The following is a 15,096-nucleotide window of genomic DNA, read 5'->3' on the forward strand; positions in this document are numbered from 1 at the left end:
GAAAAAATGTTAGCTGATGGATTTCTCTTTTGTCAGGGAATGGGGAAAACTATACAGTAAACTATTTCTCATTACAGTATCAGCAAAACAAGACAAGTCCTACTGCAAATTAGGCAATAAAATGAAAATTGCTTATAAAAGCAAAATTTATACCTTCTGGACTGTGAATAATTTGCACACTTGCTGTAAAACAAATAACAATCGATCCAACTATTCAAAAGGGAATAATAACAATTAACTAAAAAAGCAAGAATCTTATTTTGATGGAAGGGTAACTTACCATGAGAAAATAAATGTACTTTAGGGAGATAAATGAATTTTAATGTATACAAGATAATCAATATTTTCAAATATCACTTAAAAAGCTGCAAAGAATTTTTTCTGAATGTTATAGGAAAGCTTTGGACAGCTATATTTGTTTCTAGTAATATGTTTCTCTAAAAAAATAATATAAATAAAACAATCTGAAATAGTTCTTAATTATGAGGAATATTAACTTGACATTGAATAAAGATTATATTTTTAAATGAAAGTGAAACATTTTTAAACCATTCTTTTTAAATTAAATATAGATGAATTTTTCATCTTTTATCTTTGTGGACAAAAATGATTCTTATTAATTTTCATTCAATTTATAAAAGTGAGATTAGTAGAATTTCTCTTAAATGCCTTTTAATTATTTAGGGGTAAAAATGATTTTGGTAAAACAAGGTTAATGGACTTTTAGAGAAAAGCATTGAAACATGCATATCATCATATGTGAAATAGATCGCCAGTCCAGTTTCAATGCATGAAACTCAGGGCTGGTGCACTGAGATGACCCTGAAGGGTGGGAAGGGGAGGGAGTTGGGAGGGGGTTTCAGGATGAGGAACACATGTACACCCATGGCTGATTCATGTCAGTGTATGGCAAAAACTGCTGCAATGTTGTAAAGTAATTAGCCTCCAATTAAAATAAATAATTAAAAAATATCTTTCAATATAATAAAAAAATCTCTTTCAATAAACACTTTTAAAAATTTGCTGTTAAATATAATTTCACTTGTTTATAGAAATGTCCATTACACTTGATAACTTTTACAAATTTTACCTTCAAGAAATTAATTTTCCATAAATATGTTTTTATCCAAACCAGCTAGTTAGCGTGGTAGTTCTATTACCTGACGTTAGCCATTCAAAGTAATTTCCCAAAACCCTATTAGAATCAGGACACTATTTGTTTCTTTATATAATACTCTCTTGAGAGGATTGTAATGCATTCTAAAACACGTTCTTTCACTTTTCCTTAAGTGCCTCTTGAATTCAACTCTATCCTGTGTCTTCCTATGTGTCTTCTGGCGTCCACATGATCACATGATCTAATTTCCAATTGTTTCAGTGATATCTTTTTGCAGCCTGTCAATTTCCCTTTGAAAATTTTGTTGTTGTTTTTTAGTTGTGTAAAATATACAACTTTGAATTTACCACTTTAACTATTTGTAATTATATTTCAGTGACATTTAGCATCTCTCTCTCACACACACACTCTGTTTTTTTATTTTGGACATAGCGTAAGCACCAATTCCCCTGACTTCTATATCTGGTGGTAGGATGAGTCTTTTCAAGGAAAGTAATACTGTCAAAAGCTATGATCTGATGAGGAGAATTTGGGAAATTATGTTGTGGGTTTTGCTTTGATTTGCTGGCTTGCTAATGGATTCTGGAGGTTACAAAAAAAATCGTCTGTAATGGTTTAGAATTATTAGATAAATATTGGTTTAAATATTGAAGATAAAAGTGCTAAGGGATTAAAGAGATTCGTTTTTATGTAAAAAGACTTGGAAACATTATTCATTTATCTTTTGAGCACTTTCAGGTGAAGTTGATGTTCCTTCTCCACACAATGAACACCATTTTTTGTACTTTGAAATTCTACCCTTCAATTATTTGTTTGCTGATTATTTAATAATAAGCACACATCTCTCTCTGTCTAATATTTTGCAAATAGATACATAGGTTCAAATGTTTATAATGAATACTAGCTTTTCTTAACAATTTAGAGTTCCTACTTCATGTTCCTATTCAGTACTCACAGATTCCTTTATTCAAAGGCTATATAGGAGAGTCTTAAAGTTAATATGGTCCTAATCATATGACCAATTATAAGTTCATTTTATGTAATTATAATTCCCGTATGCTACCTGGCAGGTGCTGAATATACAACTGAAAGACCAATCATAACCCCTCATTATTTTCAGGAATGCAAAGACATACATTGCATGACACTGTACAGAGAACTGATGCCATTTAGTAAGTATCACATAAGAGGGTTGTATAGAACATGATAGAGACACCAAGAAAAAATATCTGATGATGTACATTGATTAAATTATAGTGGAGGAATTATGTTAATTTTATTATTTCTCCAGGCAACAACATGTTTGGTAAAGGAATCAGATCCTGCCAATATTTAGTAGTTAAGCCTTAATATTTGTTAAAAATTACAGCAAGAGCAAGCTCTCCAACTGGCTTTATCTACACAATTTCATCCTTGTGTTTCGAGGTTTCTCATGGGTTAACTAGTAATAGTATCTACATCATAGATTTCTGTAAGACTCTAATGAAATTAAACATATGTGAGAGTATTAGTAACCTTTAGATCTCCATATAACAGTTAATCATTATGGTTGTTAAAACAGCCTTCTAAAAAATGCAAAAAAAGAAAAAGAAACAAGAATTTGATGATTTAGTTTTTCCTTGCCATTCTCTAGCCACCATGGCTTGCTGATTGATGCCAGTGAACTTTTGTAATCTTGTCAACCTCAGAAGGTCAAATGAAGATATTAGGGAGAATGAGTTTTAAACATAAGCTGTACACCATGTATGTAATTCTGATTAATGTTTAATTGCTGCAGGATACAAAAACTTGGCATTATCTGTTCTTCAATGGAAGAGACAATGACAATGGTATAAATTGATTATGCTCATTTTTCATTTTCCAGTGCAAATGCTGGCCTGGATTTCAACTGAAGGATGATGGTAAAACATGTGTAGACATTGACGAATGCTCTTTGGGCTTCCCGTGTAGCCAGCAATGCATCAATACATATGGAACATACAAGTGCCTCTGTACAGATGGATATGAAATACAACCTGATAACCCAAATGGCTGCAAGTCACTCTCAGGTATTGAATTGAACTTGGCCACTGATCCAGCCTCACTTATACATATGAATCCTCGATTTCATAGCTATTCTTATAGAATTCATTCCTCCTTGATGTTGCTAATAAGTCAAAATTCTCTTCTACTTACCTTGATTGGGAATCCATCGCTCTTATTTTGTGTGTTGTCCACACACTGCTCAGTTTGAAACACCATTATAGTTTGGTCTAGTGAATCATTAAGTGTTTTGTAGATTTTGAGAACAAGTTAAAAACTAGCACTACTTTCTGCTGTATAACAAGCTCTTGGGAGCAGGTTTGGCCAAAACTATTAAAGAACCTGTTGTGACAGTGTCCTAATAATTTTTTTTTCTTCTCCCTATGCCACACACCCTCATATGTGTGTGCCAAGGAGAAAACACATCAATAAGAAGAATAATAAAAATTATACTGATGACAACAATAGAAATAAGTCATCCATGTAAGATGGTGTGAATTCTTCCAATGATTCAGTTCAGTTCAGTTCAGTTCAGTTCAGTTCAGTCGCTCAGTCGTGTCCGACTCTTTGCCACCCCATGAATCACAGCACGTCAGGCCTGCCTGTCCATCACCAACTCCCAGAGTTCACTCAGAGTCACGTCCATCGATTCCGTGATGCCATCCAGCCATCTCATCCTGGGTTGTCCCCTTCTCCTACTGCCCCCAATCTCTCCAGCATCAGTCTTTTCCAATGAGTCAACTCTTCCCATGAGGTGGCCAAAGGACTGGAGTTGCAGCTTTAGCATCATTCCTTCCAAAGAAATACCAGGGTTGATCTCCTTCAGAATGGACTGGTTGGATCTCCTTGAAGTCCAGGGGACCCTCAAGAGTCTTCTCCAACACCACAATTCAAAAGCATCAATTCTTTGGTGCTCAGCTTTCTTCACAGTCCAAATCTCACATCCATACATGACCACAGGAAAAATCATAGCCTTGACTAGATGGACCTTAGTCAGCAAAGTAATGTCTCTGCTTTTGAATATACTACCTAGGTTGGTCATAAATTTTCTTCCAAGGAGTAAGCGTCTTTTAATTTCATGGCTGCAGTCACCATCTGCAGTGATTTTGGAGCCCAAAATAATCAAGTCTGACACTATTTCTATTGTTTCCCCATCTATTTCCCATGAAGTGATGGGACCAGATGCCATGATCTTAGTTTTCTAAATGTTGAGCTTTAAGCCAACTTTTTCACTCTCCTCTTTCACTTTAATCAAGAGGCTTTTTAACTCCTCTTCGCTTTCTGCCATAAGGGTGGTGTCATCTGCATATCTGAGGTTATTGATATTTCTCCCAGCAATCTTGATTCCAGCTTGTGTTTCTTCCAGTCCAGCGTTTCTCATGATGTACTCTGCATATAAGGTAAATAAGCAGGGTGACAATGTATAGCCTTGACGTCCTCCTTTTCCTCTTTGGAACCAGTCTGTTCCATGTCCAGTTCTAACTGTTGCTTCCTGACCTGCATACAGGTTTCTCAAGAGGCAAGTCAGGTGGTCTGGTATTCCCATCTCTTTCAGAATTTTCCACAGTTTATTGTGATCCACACAGTCAAAGGCTTTGGCATAGTCAATAAAGCAGAAAGAGATGTTTTTCTGGAACTCTCTTGCTTTTTCCATGACTCAGCGGATGTTGGCAATTTGATCTCTGGTTCCTCTGCCATTTCTGAAACCAACTTGAACATCAGGGAGTTCACGGTTCACATATTGCTGAAGTCTGGCTTGGAGAATTTTGAGCATGACTTTACTAGCATGTGAGATGAGTACAATTGTGCGGTAGTTTGAGCATTTTTTGGCATTGCCTTGCTTTGGGTTTGGAATGAAAACTGACCTTTTCCAGTCCTGTGGCCACTGCTGAGTTTTCTAAACTTGCTGGCATATTGAGTGCAGCACTTTCACAGCATCATCTTTCAGGATTTGAAATAGCTCAACTGGAATTCCATCATCTCCACAAGCTTTGTTCGTAGTGGTGTTTTCTAAGGCCCACTTGACTTCACATTCCAAGGTGTCTGGCTCTAGATTAGTGATCACATCATCATGATTATCTGGGTCGTGAAGATCATTTTTGTACAGTTCTTCCGTGTATTCCTGCCACCTCTTCTTAATATCTTCTGCTTCTGTTAGGTCCATACCATTTCTGTCCTTTATCGAGCCCATCTTTGCATGAAATGTTCCCTTGGTATCTCTAATTTTCTTGAAGAGATCTCTAGTTTTTCCCATTCTGTTGTTTGCCTCTATTTCTTTGCATTGATCGCTGAAGGCTTTCTTATCTCTTCTTGCTATTCTTTGGAACTCTACATTCACATGCTTATATCGTTCCTTTTCTCCTTTACTTTTTGCTGCTCTTCTTTTCACAGCTGTTTGTAAGGCCTCCCCAGACAGCCATTTTGCTTTTGTGCATTTCTTTTCCATGGGGATGGTCTTGATCCCTGTCTCCTGTAGAATGTCACGAACCTCATTTCATAGTTCATCAGGCACTTTAGACAAGTATTATTAAACTTCTGTTTATTTCCAGTAGTGTGTTAAATTTTGTAAATTAGAAAATTCCAATTTAAAAATAAAGTCTGACACTGTTTCCACTATTTCCCCATCTATCTGCCATGAAGTGATGGTACCAGATACCATGATCTTAGTTTTCTGAATGTTGAGCTTTAAGCCAACTTTTTCACTCTCCTCTTTCACTTTCTTCAAGAGGCTTTTTAGTTCCTCTTCACTTTCTGCCATAAAGTCCTCATAAAATACCTTTTTCACTGTTTTTTTCTAATATATGCTGATATTAAATTTGCTCTTCAGGAAAATAAGTATATAAAGCATTTTAGAAACAAAGATGTTTAAAAAGAGTTTTATCTTTATATATATGAATTATGGTTAGATTATTCTTATTATATTTCCTAGATTCTACAACAAATAAGATATTAAAGCATGTTGAACAAATAAGAAGGATATAGACTCCTACTTAAAAGAAGCCCCCAGGCACATGGAAAAAGTTCATGTAGGCAGTGAAACTCTTGGAAGTTATTCTGAGGGCATAAGCCGGTTATATGATTATCAGGAAAGAATTTTCAGATTTAATCTGGCCTAGAGAATTCCATTTGGACTATATAGTCCATGGGGTCGCAAAAAGTCGGATGCGACTGAGTGACTTTCATTTTCACTTTTTAGCGGTAGGAATGTTTAGCGGTACTATAGATTTCTAAGGTGAAGATTATACTTCTCAGAATTTCATTTAAAAATAAGATTTCATCCCTCTCCATCATCCCTTTCCCCCAGTAACTATAGGTTTGTTTTCTACATTTGTGCCTCTATTTCTGTTTTGTCACTAAGTTCATTTGTATCATATGAGAAATTAAGTTTGACATATTCACTACTATACACTACTGTGTGAAAAAACAGATAACTAATAGGAACCTACTGTATAGGACAGGAAGCTCTACTCAACAATCTGTATTGACCTATATAGGAAAAGAATCTTTTAAAAAATGGGTATATTTATATACATGTAACTGATTCACTTTGCAGTGCACCTGAAATTAAGACAACACTGTAAATCAACTGTATTCCAATTTAAAAAGAATGAGAAAAAGCAAGATTTTAGCAGTAGATATTTTCCACTAATTTCAAATAAATTAGGTAATTTAATATTCAAGAAACTTGAGGGAAAGAGAGGGATTTGGAATTGTCTAGATTTTCTGTACTGCACAGGTATCTGCTTTCTTTTCATATTATTATCAGCAGAGGTGCTCAGTATGAATTTTTTAACCATTAGTTTACCAGAAGGCACTGCATTTGAAGTTGCACTGCTGAAGTAACTAAGCTGAAACTAAGCCAAGTTGAAAACCAAAACTGCTAATAGTCTAATATGTTTTTTGTCTTGGTATTTAGATGAAGAGCCTTTTCTAATTCTTGCTGATCATCATGAGATAAGGAAAATTAGCACCGATGGCTCCAACTACACACTTTTAAAACAGGTATGACATTTCCATGATAATTTGCTAATATTTAATATGGTCACTCCAGATATAATTAGAGCTGTAGTAATACCTCATAATTAGAACTTTTGAAGCATGTATGCCTATAAGATTACCATAAACTTTGTTTTGTTTGAATTGTCCAGGTCCTCCAACTTGTAATATCACACTATATCAAGGAAAGTGTAAGATGCAAAATATAATTAATGCAAGGAAAAAAAAACTATCTTAAAATATCTAAAATGCTGTCTTAAGAATAGCTAGAGAGGGTATAAAATTATTTTTTAAGGTATTTTGTGCGTTAACCAAGTTGCCCCCCACCCCATCCATGAGATTTAAAAATAAACATCTTTTCCAGAACTATAAGTTTCTGTTCATAGAACTAAAAGAATAACATGGGATTGATGAAATAACATGGGATTAGTTATCTGTTTGATGAATATATTGATTGTTATATTGATGAATAACGTGGGATTAGTTATCCGTTTTTTCATATAGGAGCCTTTAAAATTTGGAATCAGCAAAGGAGCAAAAGTATGACTGTAATCCAGTCATAGTTTAAAGGTTATGAGATGCGTATATTTAGCCTTGCCATGGTCATCCTTCAACCCACCTACTTCGAGAATCTGAACTGTTGATCTATTGTCAGTGTTTATATATGCTATTTGAGATGAAAAGGAATGGTTTTCATTTATGACAGAATAAAAATGTGAATTGCTTACCTCAACCTTTTTGTTTTTCCCTCTCAATCTACAGTGAAAATAGCATAAAATCAAATCATTAAACTAGACTGATTATTACATGGGCTAGAGAAATCATAGTTAATTTTAGCCTATCTTTAATTGTCAGGAAAAATAGCTTCTTTGGAATGATTGGGCTTCTATCTGTCCTGCTGCAAGCTTGTCTTTGCCCCAAAAGGTGCAATAGTGACATGATTATGTGATAGCACTGTCTAGAACAAGTGTGCCAAAAATAAGGATGTTTCATGTTCTCATAGTATGTTTATGCCTGCATGAGGCATTAGATGATAAAGCTTATCCACGTATGGATTTTTCAGCAACATAAAGAATGCTTAACTAAATATATTTTTTTTCACTCTCTCATGGGTACCTCCATTCCTATTGTTAGAGTTTCATCCATACTGCTTAGGAATTTAGTCTTACTTTAAGTGCAAATACTTGTTAGCAAGTGTGATATTGGCTACTCCGAAAAGAGTTGAATTTGCCAGCTTCTCTCTAAGTCACGGACTTCCCTGGTGGCTCAGACGGTAAAGTGTCTGTCTACAATGAGAGGGACTTCGGTTCAATCCCTGGGTTGGAAGATTCCCTGGAGAAGGAAATGGCAACCCACTCCAATACTCTTGCCTGGAAAATTTCATGGACGGAGGAGCTTGATGCAGGCTACTGTCCATGGGGTCGCAAAGAGTTGGGCACGACTGAGCGACTTCACTTTCACTTTCTCTAAGTCACAGATTGAAAATGAAATTTTCACATGAAAATCCAGATTTCTGGCTACTCATGAAAAAATAGGACGGTGTAGCATTGCTGGACTCACATCCCTGAACGGGCACAACCCCAGGTGGGTGGCAGATGCCACTTTGATATAAAACCCATGCTCTCAATTCACCAGTGTCCTCAAACTTTCTATGTGCTTACGTGAATAAGACAAGTATGTCTTATTCAGGAATGTCAGTGAGGTTTAGACTCTTGCTCTTGAGTTTGGAGGATGCCACCAATATCCACTGCCTCTTGTCTCTAATTCTGCACCTTAAGAGATTGGGTAAAATAGAAAATATTTTTGTGTTCTTTATAAAAACTAAAATCTATTTAAAATATAAGAATTGGATAATCATTTCTTTAAGAGATGAGTAATACCCATAGGTAATAAGTTTGCATAACTGCTTTAAATTGGAAATGTTTTAATTCCCCAATGTTTTCTACATTATTTAATTTATTTCTTCTGCACACTCAGTCACTTCAGTTATGTCCCGCTCTTTGTGACGCTATGAACTGGAGCTTGCCAGGCTCCTCTGTCCATGGGATTCTCCAGGCAAGAATACTGGAGTGGGTGGCTGTGCCCTCCTCCAGGTGATCTTCCCAACCCAGAGATCAAACCCTCATCTCCTGCATTGCAGTTGGATTTTTTACTGCTGAGCCACCTTAACATTTTAAGCTTATATCAAACTTACAAAATATTGAAAATTATCTTTTTATCTTAAAAGTATATCCCCATACCCTCTGTTAGCATGTCTATACCTTCAGAGTTAAGTTTGCAAACTATTGAATTACTTGTATTGTCTCTCGAATTGACATGTCTCTTGTATTGACATGTTTATATTTTCTGTTTATAGTATTTTTGCTTGTTTTCAGCATTTCCTCTTTTTAGACTCTCTCTCAAAGGAAGAAGAGTTCTCCTTTTAGAATACTCTATTTATAAGCTTAGATGATAACTACAAATTTAACTAATACAAGTAAAAGTATTTATTGTCATCATGAAAGAACTGTGAAAGAGTTTCAGTGGCAACTCCTTCCTGTATTTTCCAACCCTGTTACTCAAGACATTTCTGCTGCCATCTTTTTTTTTTTATCTTTTTCATATTTTGGTTAGTATGTTATCAGAGATTGTTCTTAATGGAGCAAAATTATTTTTTCTCTCTGCATCTCTGCATTATCTACATCCATCTTGTACAACCAAACAATTTTAATGCACACATTCATTTAGTATTTTACTTACTGGTGATAAAATATTAGACTGTTGCCAACCAGAGATCAAATTGCCAACATCCACTGGATCATAGGAAAAGCAAGAGCGTTCCAGAAAAATATCTATTTCTGCCTTATTGACTGTGCCAAAGTTTTGATTGTGTGGATCACAATAAACTGTGGAAAATTCTGAAAGAGATGGAAATACCAGACCATATGACCTGCCTCTTGAGAAACCTGTATGCAGGTGAGGATGTAACAGTTAGAACTGGACAAGGAACAACGGACTGGTTTCAAATAGGAAAAGGAGTTCGTCAAGGCTGTATATTGTTACCCTGCTTATTTAACTTATATGCAGAGTACATCATGAGAATCGCTGGGCTGGAGGAAGCACAAGCTGGAATCAGGATTGCCGGGAGAAATATCAATAACCTCAGATATGCAGATGACACCACCCATAGGGCAGAAAATGAAGAAGAACTAGAGCCTCTTGATGAAAGTGAAAGAGGAGAGTGAAAAAGTTGGCTTAAAGCTCAACATACAGAAAACAAAGATCATGGCATCTTGTCCCAACACTTCATGGCAAATTATGGGGAAACAGTGGAAAGAGTGGCTGACTTTAGTTTTTTGGGCTCCAAAATCACTGCAGATGGTGATTGCAGCCATAAAATTAAAAGACACTTACTCCTTTGAAGGAAAGTTATGACCAAACTAGACAACATATTAGAAAGCAGAGACGTTACTTTGTCAACAAACATCTGTCGAGTCAAGGCTATGGTTTTTCCAGTAGTCATGTATGGATGTTAGAGTTGGACTATAAAGAAAGCTGAGGAGTGCCAAAGAACTGATTCTTTTGAACTGTGGCATTGGAGAAGACTCATGAGATTCCCTTGAACTGCAAAGAGATCCAACCAGTCCACCCTAAAGGAGATCAGTCCTGTGTATTCACTAGAAGGACTGATGTTGAAGCTGAAGCTTCAATACTTTGGCCACCTTATTCAAAGGGCTGACTCATTTGAAAAGACCCTGATGCTGCAAAAGATTGAGGGCAGGAGGAGAACGGGACGACAGAGGATGGAGATGGTTAGATGGCATCACCGACTCAATGGGCATGAGTTTGGGTAGGTTCAGCAGTTGGTGATGGACAGGGAGGCCTGGCGTGTTGCAATTCATGGGATCGCAAAGAGTTGGAAGTGACTGAGCAACTGAACTGAACTGAACTGGATCACTAGTACTTAACACGGTATGAATTTCAGACAATTGGTGTAGTTTGTGGAAATGAAGAGGGTATGAGGAAGATAAAGAAATCCATGTGGACCCTGGACATCTGTGTCTTTGGAGAGCATTTGTTAGTGGTGACCACTGAGTCAGGATGTAATGACCCAAGAAATTAAAGACAAGCTTTAAAGTGTTGACTATGGATTGCTTTTAACCACAGTTTCATCATAGCATTATAGAAAGTTTCACGGAGTTCTAGGGAGTAAAAACCATTTTTTTTTCCTCAAAGACTTTTCTACATATGTAGACTGAAGTAGAAAATATCAGTAATTGTCTCTCCACATTTTTTCCCAGTCAAAATAAATGATTAAGACAACATCCTCGCCTTAATTATTTGGAAATTTTATGCATTGTTTATTAGGAAAAATAATTTACTTTAATACCTTAAATTTTATTCAAATACCTTAATTTTGTTGAATACAATAAGGAGAACTTGTTTTGCTCCTTGTAGTAGCAATCTCATGAAGCTTTATAGCGTAAAATTATAACAACTGGTAGAACATTTTTACCCTATATATTCTAAAATATAGTTGTAGCTAAGATAGCTATAACTTAAATTCATACAACACATTTAGAAAATGTACATGGATTTCAGAAATGAAAATTAATCAAGTAGCTTTCCAATATGTTATCCAATTCGATTCTCGCAGTGTCTTTCATTCCAGTAAAATTGTATAAAGAAACAAAACACAATTTTGTAAATTAATCGTCTTGAATCAAAGGGTACAAATATTCAACCACAGAGATAAAAGAAGCAAGTAGGATTTTGATGAAACCAATTTTCAGCTCTGAAACCACTGGGATGACTCTAGCTTTTTGACATTATTTTGACCATGCCCTTGACTATGTTAATGTTCCCTGCATATGATTCTGAAACAAGAGTTGCACTGTTTTCTGTAGAGATTAAGAGTAAAACTGTAGGAAAATAACTAGTTTGTCTTGATAGATATGTCAGAATTCTAAGCTTAAATTCCTCTGCATCCATGGATTTAATTTATTATAGTTGACTTGCTAAATTTGGAACTGGATTTTCATTATCTAAATTGATTATTGTAAAGAATGGAATGGGGTAATTCTGCCAAGACTAGAGATTATGGGTAAATCTTTGCTAAAGTGAGAAACAAGTTTCTGTCCATATCTTTCTTAAAGAGCTCTAATTTACCTATCTGCATTGCCAGTCCATCATAGAACCCTAACCCATACCTTATTCTTTCAATGAAAAGTGCTTTTGAGCAGAAAGAAGATCACAGACTACTATTGAATTAATTAAGCGTTCTACAGAACTTGGAATATATTCAATTTACGTTTTAGAATCTTGATTGATTTTGCATAGATAACTTCTTAGATTGAATGCTTATGTGTAGTTAGAGAGTCCTCCAAATTATCGTGTGCAAATATATATTTAATGCATGTTTTGAATCTGAGACTGACTGTTAGTTGCATTTTTTTAGCGTTTATAATCATTATTCTTGGTTAATGATGCCATCTGAAAGAAGTACATTATTTGTATTTATTCATCTGGGCATATCGGGGTTAGGCTATTTAGCGTTAACTTTATAATCTGGAACGGAAGAAAAAGATTGCTTCTTTTAAGACAAATGAAAGCATAAGATTTGAGCCTATGATTTTCAACACCATCATCCTGAGGATTTAGCCTGGCTACTGGAAGAAAAAAATCAGTTTTTGCCAGAACCTTCTCTGAGTTCCATACATAGGCGATTTTTATTCTTGGAGGTCACTGGAAAGAAGTAAAATCTGAATAGTAAAAATTTAGCCTTGGCCAGAGTTTTATTAAAAAGTGTGTATCTCTGATGTGGTGTTATTATAAAATTCTGAATTTTGAGAACAGATGTGGAAACTGAACTCAGATTTAGGAATTAACCACCCTTCCCCAGGGACTTTTCAAGTGGCTCAAGTGGGAATCCATCTGCCAATTCAAGAGTCACAGGAGATGCAGGTTCAATCACTGGTCAGGCAGATCTCCTGGAGGAGGAAATGGCAACCGACTCCTGTACTCTTGCCAGAATAATCCTGTGAACAGAGGAGCCTGATGGGCTCCCATCCATGGGGTCGAAAAGAGTTGGACACACTGAGCAACTGAGCACACATCCTTTCCCTAACCAAATCAAAGCAAACCACAGGAAAACAAAACAACAACAACAAAAAACAATTGCCTTGGAGATGCTAATCCTAAAAGCAATTGCCTTGGAGATGCTAACCCTTACTTATAGGATTATAAGTACTCATAAGTGAAGTGAAGTCGCTCAGTCCTGTCAGACTCTTTGGACTCTTTGCGACCCCAGGGACTGTAGCCTACCAGACTCCTCCCTCCCTGGGATTCTCCAGGCAAGAGTACTGGAGTGGGTTGCCATTTCCTTCTCCAGGGGATCTTCCCGACCCAGGGATTAAACGCGGGTCTCCTGAATTCCAGGCAGACACTTTAACCTCCGAGCCACCAGGAAAGGTGACTATACTTTCAGGGATCAAGTACTCATAAGTGACCCCTAAACCAATCTGTGACTTTAATGACAACTTCAGAGTAAATATTGATGTAAAAATCTTACATCAGATATAAAGAAATGGCAGATATCTCTGAGGCTTTGCCAAATGTCTGTGATGTCAATTATTTTTAATATGAGTTTATATATTAATAAATCACAATAAACTGTGGACAATTCTGAAAGAGATGGGAATACCAGACCACCTGACCTGCCTCTTGAGAAATCTGTATGCAGGTCAGGAAGCAACAGCTAGAACTGGACATGGTACAACAGACTGGTTCCAAATAGGAAAAGGAGTACATCAAGGCTGTATATTGTCACCCTGCTTATTTAACTTATATGCAGAGTACATCATGAGAATCTCTGGGCTGGAGGAAGCACAAGCTGGAATCAGGATTGCCGGGAGAAATATCAATAACCTCAGTTATGCAGATGACACCACCCTTATGGCAGAAAGTGAAGAGGAGCTAAAAAGCCTCTTGATGAAAGTGAAAGAGAAGAGCGAAAAAGTTGGCTTAAAGCTCAACATTCAGAAAACGAAGATCATGGCATCTGGTCCCATCACTTCATGGGAAATAGATGGGGAAACAGTAGAAACAGTATCAGACTTTATTTTTTTGGGCTCCAAAATCACTGCAGATGGTGACTGCAGCCATGAAATTAAAAGACGCTTACTCCTTGGAAGAAAAGTTATGGCCAACCTAGATAGTATATTCAAAAGCAGAGATATTACTTTGCCGACTAAGGTCCATCTAGTCAAGGCTATGGTTTTTCCTGTGGTCATCTATGGATGTGAGAGTTGGACTGTGAAGAAGGCAGAGAGCCAAAGAATTGATGCTTTTGAACTGTGGTGTTGGAGAAGACTCTTGAGGGTCCCCTGGACTTCAAGGAGATCCAACCAGTCCATTCTGAAGGAGATCAACCCTGATATTTCTTTGGAAGGAATGATGCTAAAGCTGAAACTCCAGTACTTTAGCCACCTCATGCGAAGAGTTGACTGGAAAAGACTCTGATGCTGGGAGGGATTGTGGGCAGGAGAAGAAGAGAACGACCGAGGATGAGATGGCTGGATGGCATCACGGACTCAATGGATGTGAGTTTGAGTGAACTCCGGGAGATGGTGATGGACAGGGAAGCCTGGCGTGCTGCGATTCATGGGGACGCAAAGAGTCAGACATGACTGAGCGACTGAACTGAACTGAACTGAAATTAATATTCAACCCTCAAAGTGAGTTAACACAATTGCCACCTTGATTCAAGTTTTGTTAGCCCATTGGGAAGGTAAATCTATGAGCCTTAACAATAGGTCAGAATTAAACCAACCCCTGGGCAATCATTTGAACAACTCAACAGCTAACAAGATCCTCAGATCCTAGTGAACAATCCTCAAATTAAATCAGTGAAACTGTGAAACAGCCAAAGGAACTGTGTTGTCCAAAAATCCGTCAGCTGAATTCATGTTCAATTTTGTTAC

At 36.6% G+C, this 15,096-nt stretch overlaps 1 protein-coding gene across 1 annotated transcript in view; it reads left to right on the forward strand.

The window, feature by feature from the left end:
• LRP1B (LDL receptor related protein 1B) overlaps positions 1-15,096 on the forward strand; it is a 1,961,274-nt gene that overhangs the window by 1,645,718 nt on the left and 300,460 nt on the right. Inside the window, exons 56-57 of the mRNA XM_069573760.1 lie at positions 2,982-3,165; positions 7,056-7,141. Of these exons, the coding sequence (XP_069429861.1) occupies positions 2,982-3,165; positions 7,056-7,141 (270 nt within the window). The remainder of the gene's footprint in view (positions 1-2,981; positions 3,166-7,055; positions 7,142-15,096) is intronic.

Source organism: Ovis canadensis, chromosome 2 (genome assembly GCF_042477335.2).
Source record: "Ovis canadensis isolate MfBH-ARS-UI-01 breed Bighorn chromosome 2, ARS-UI_OviCan_v2, whole genome shotgun sequence".
NCBI lineage: Eukaryota > Metazoa > Chordata > Mammalia > Artiodactyla > Bovidae > Ovis > Ovis canadensis.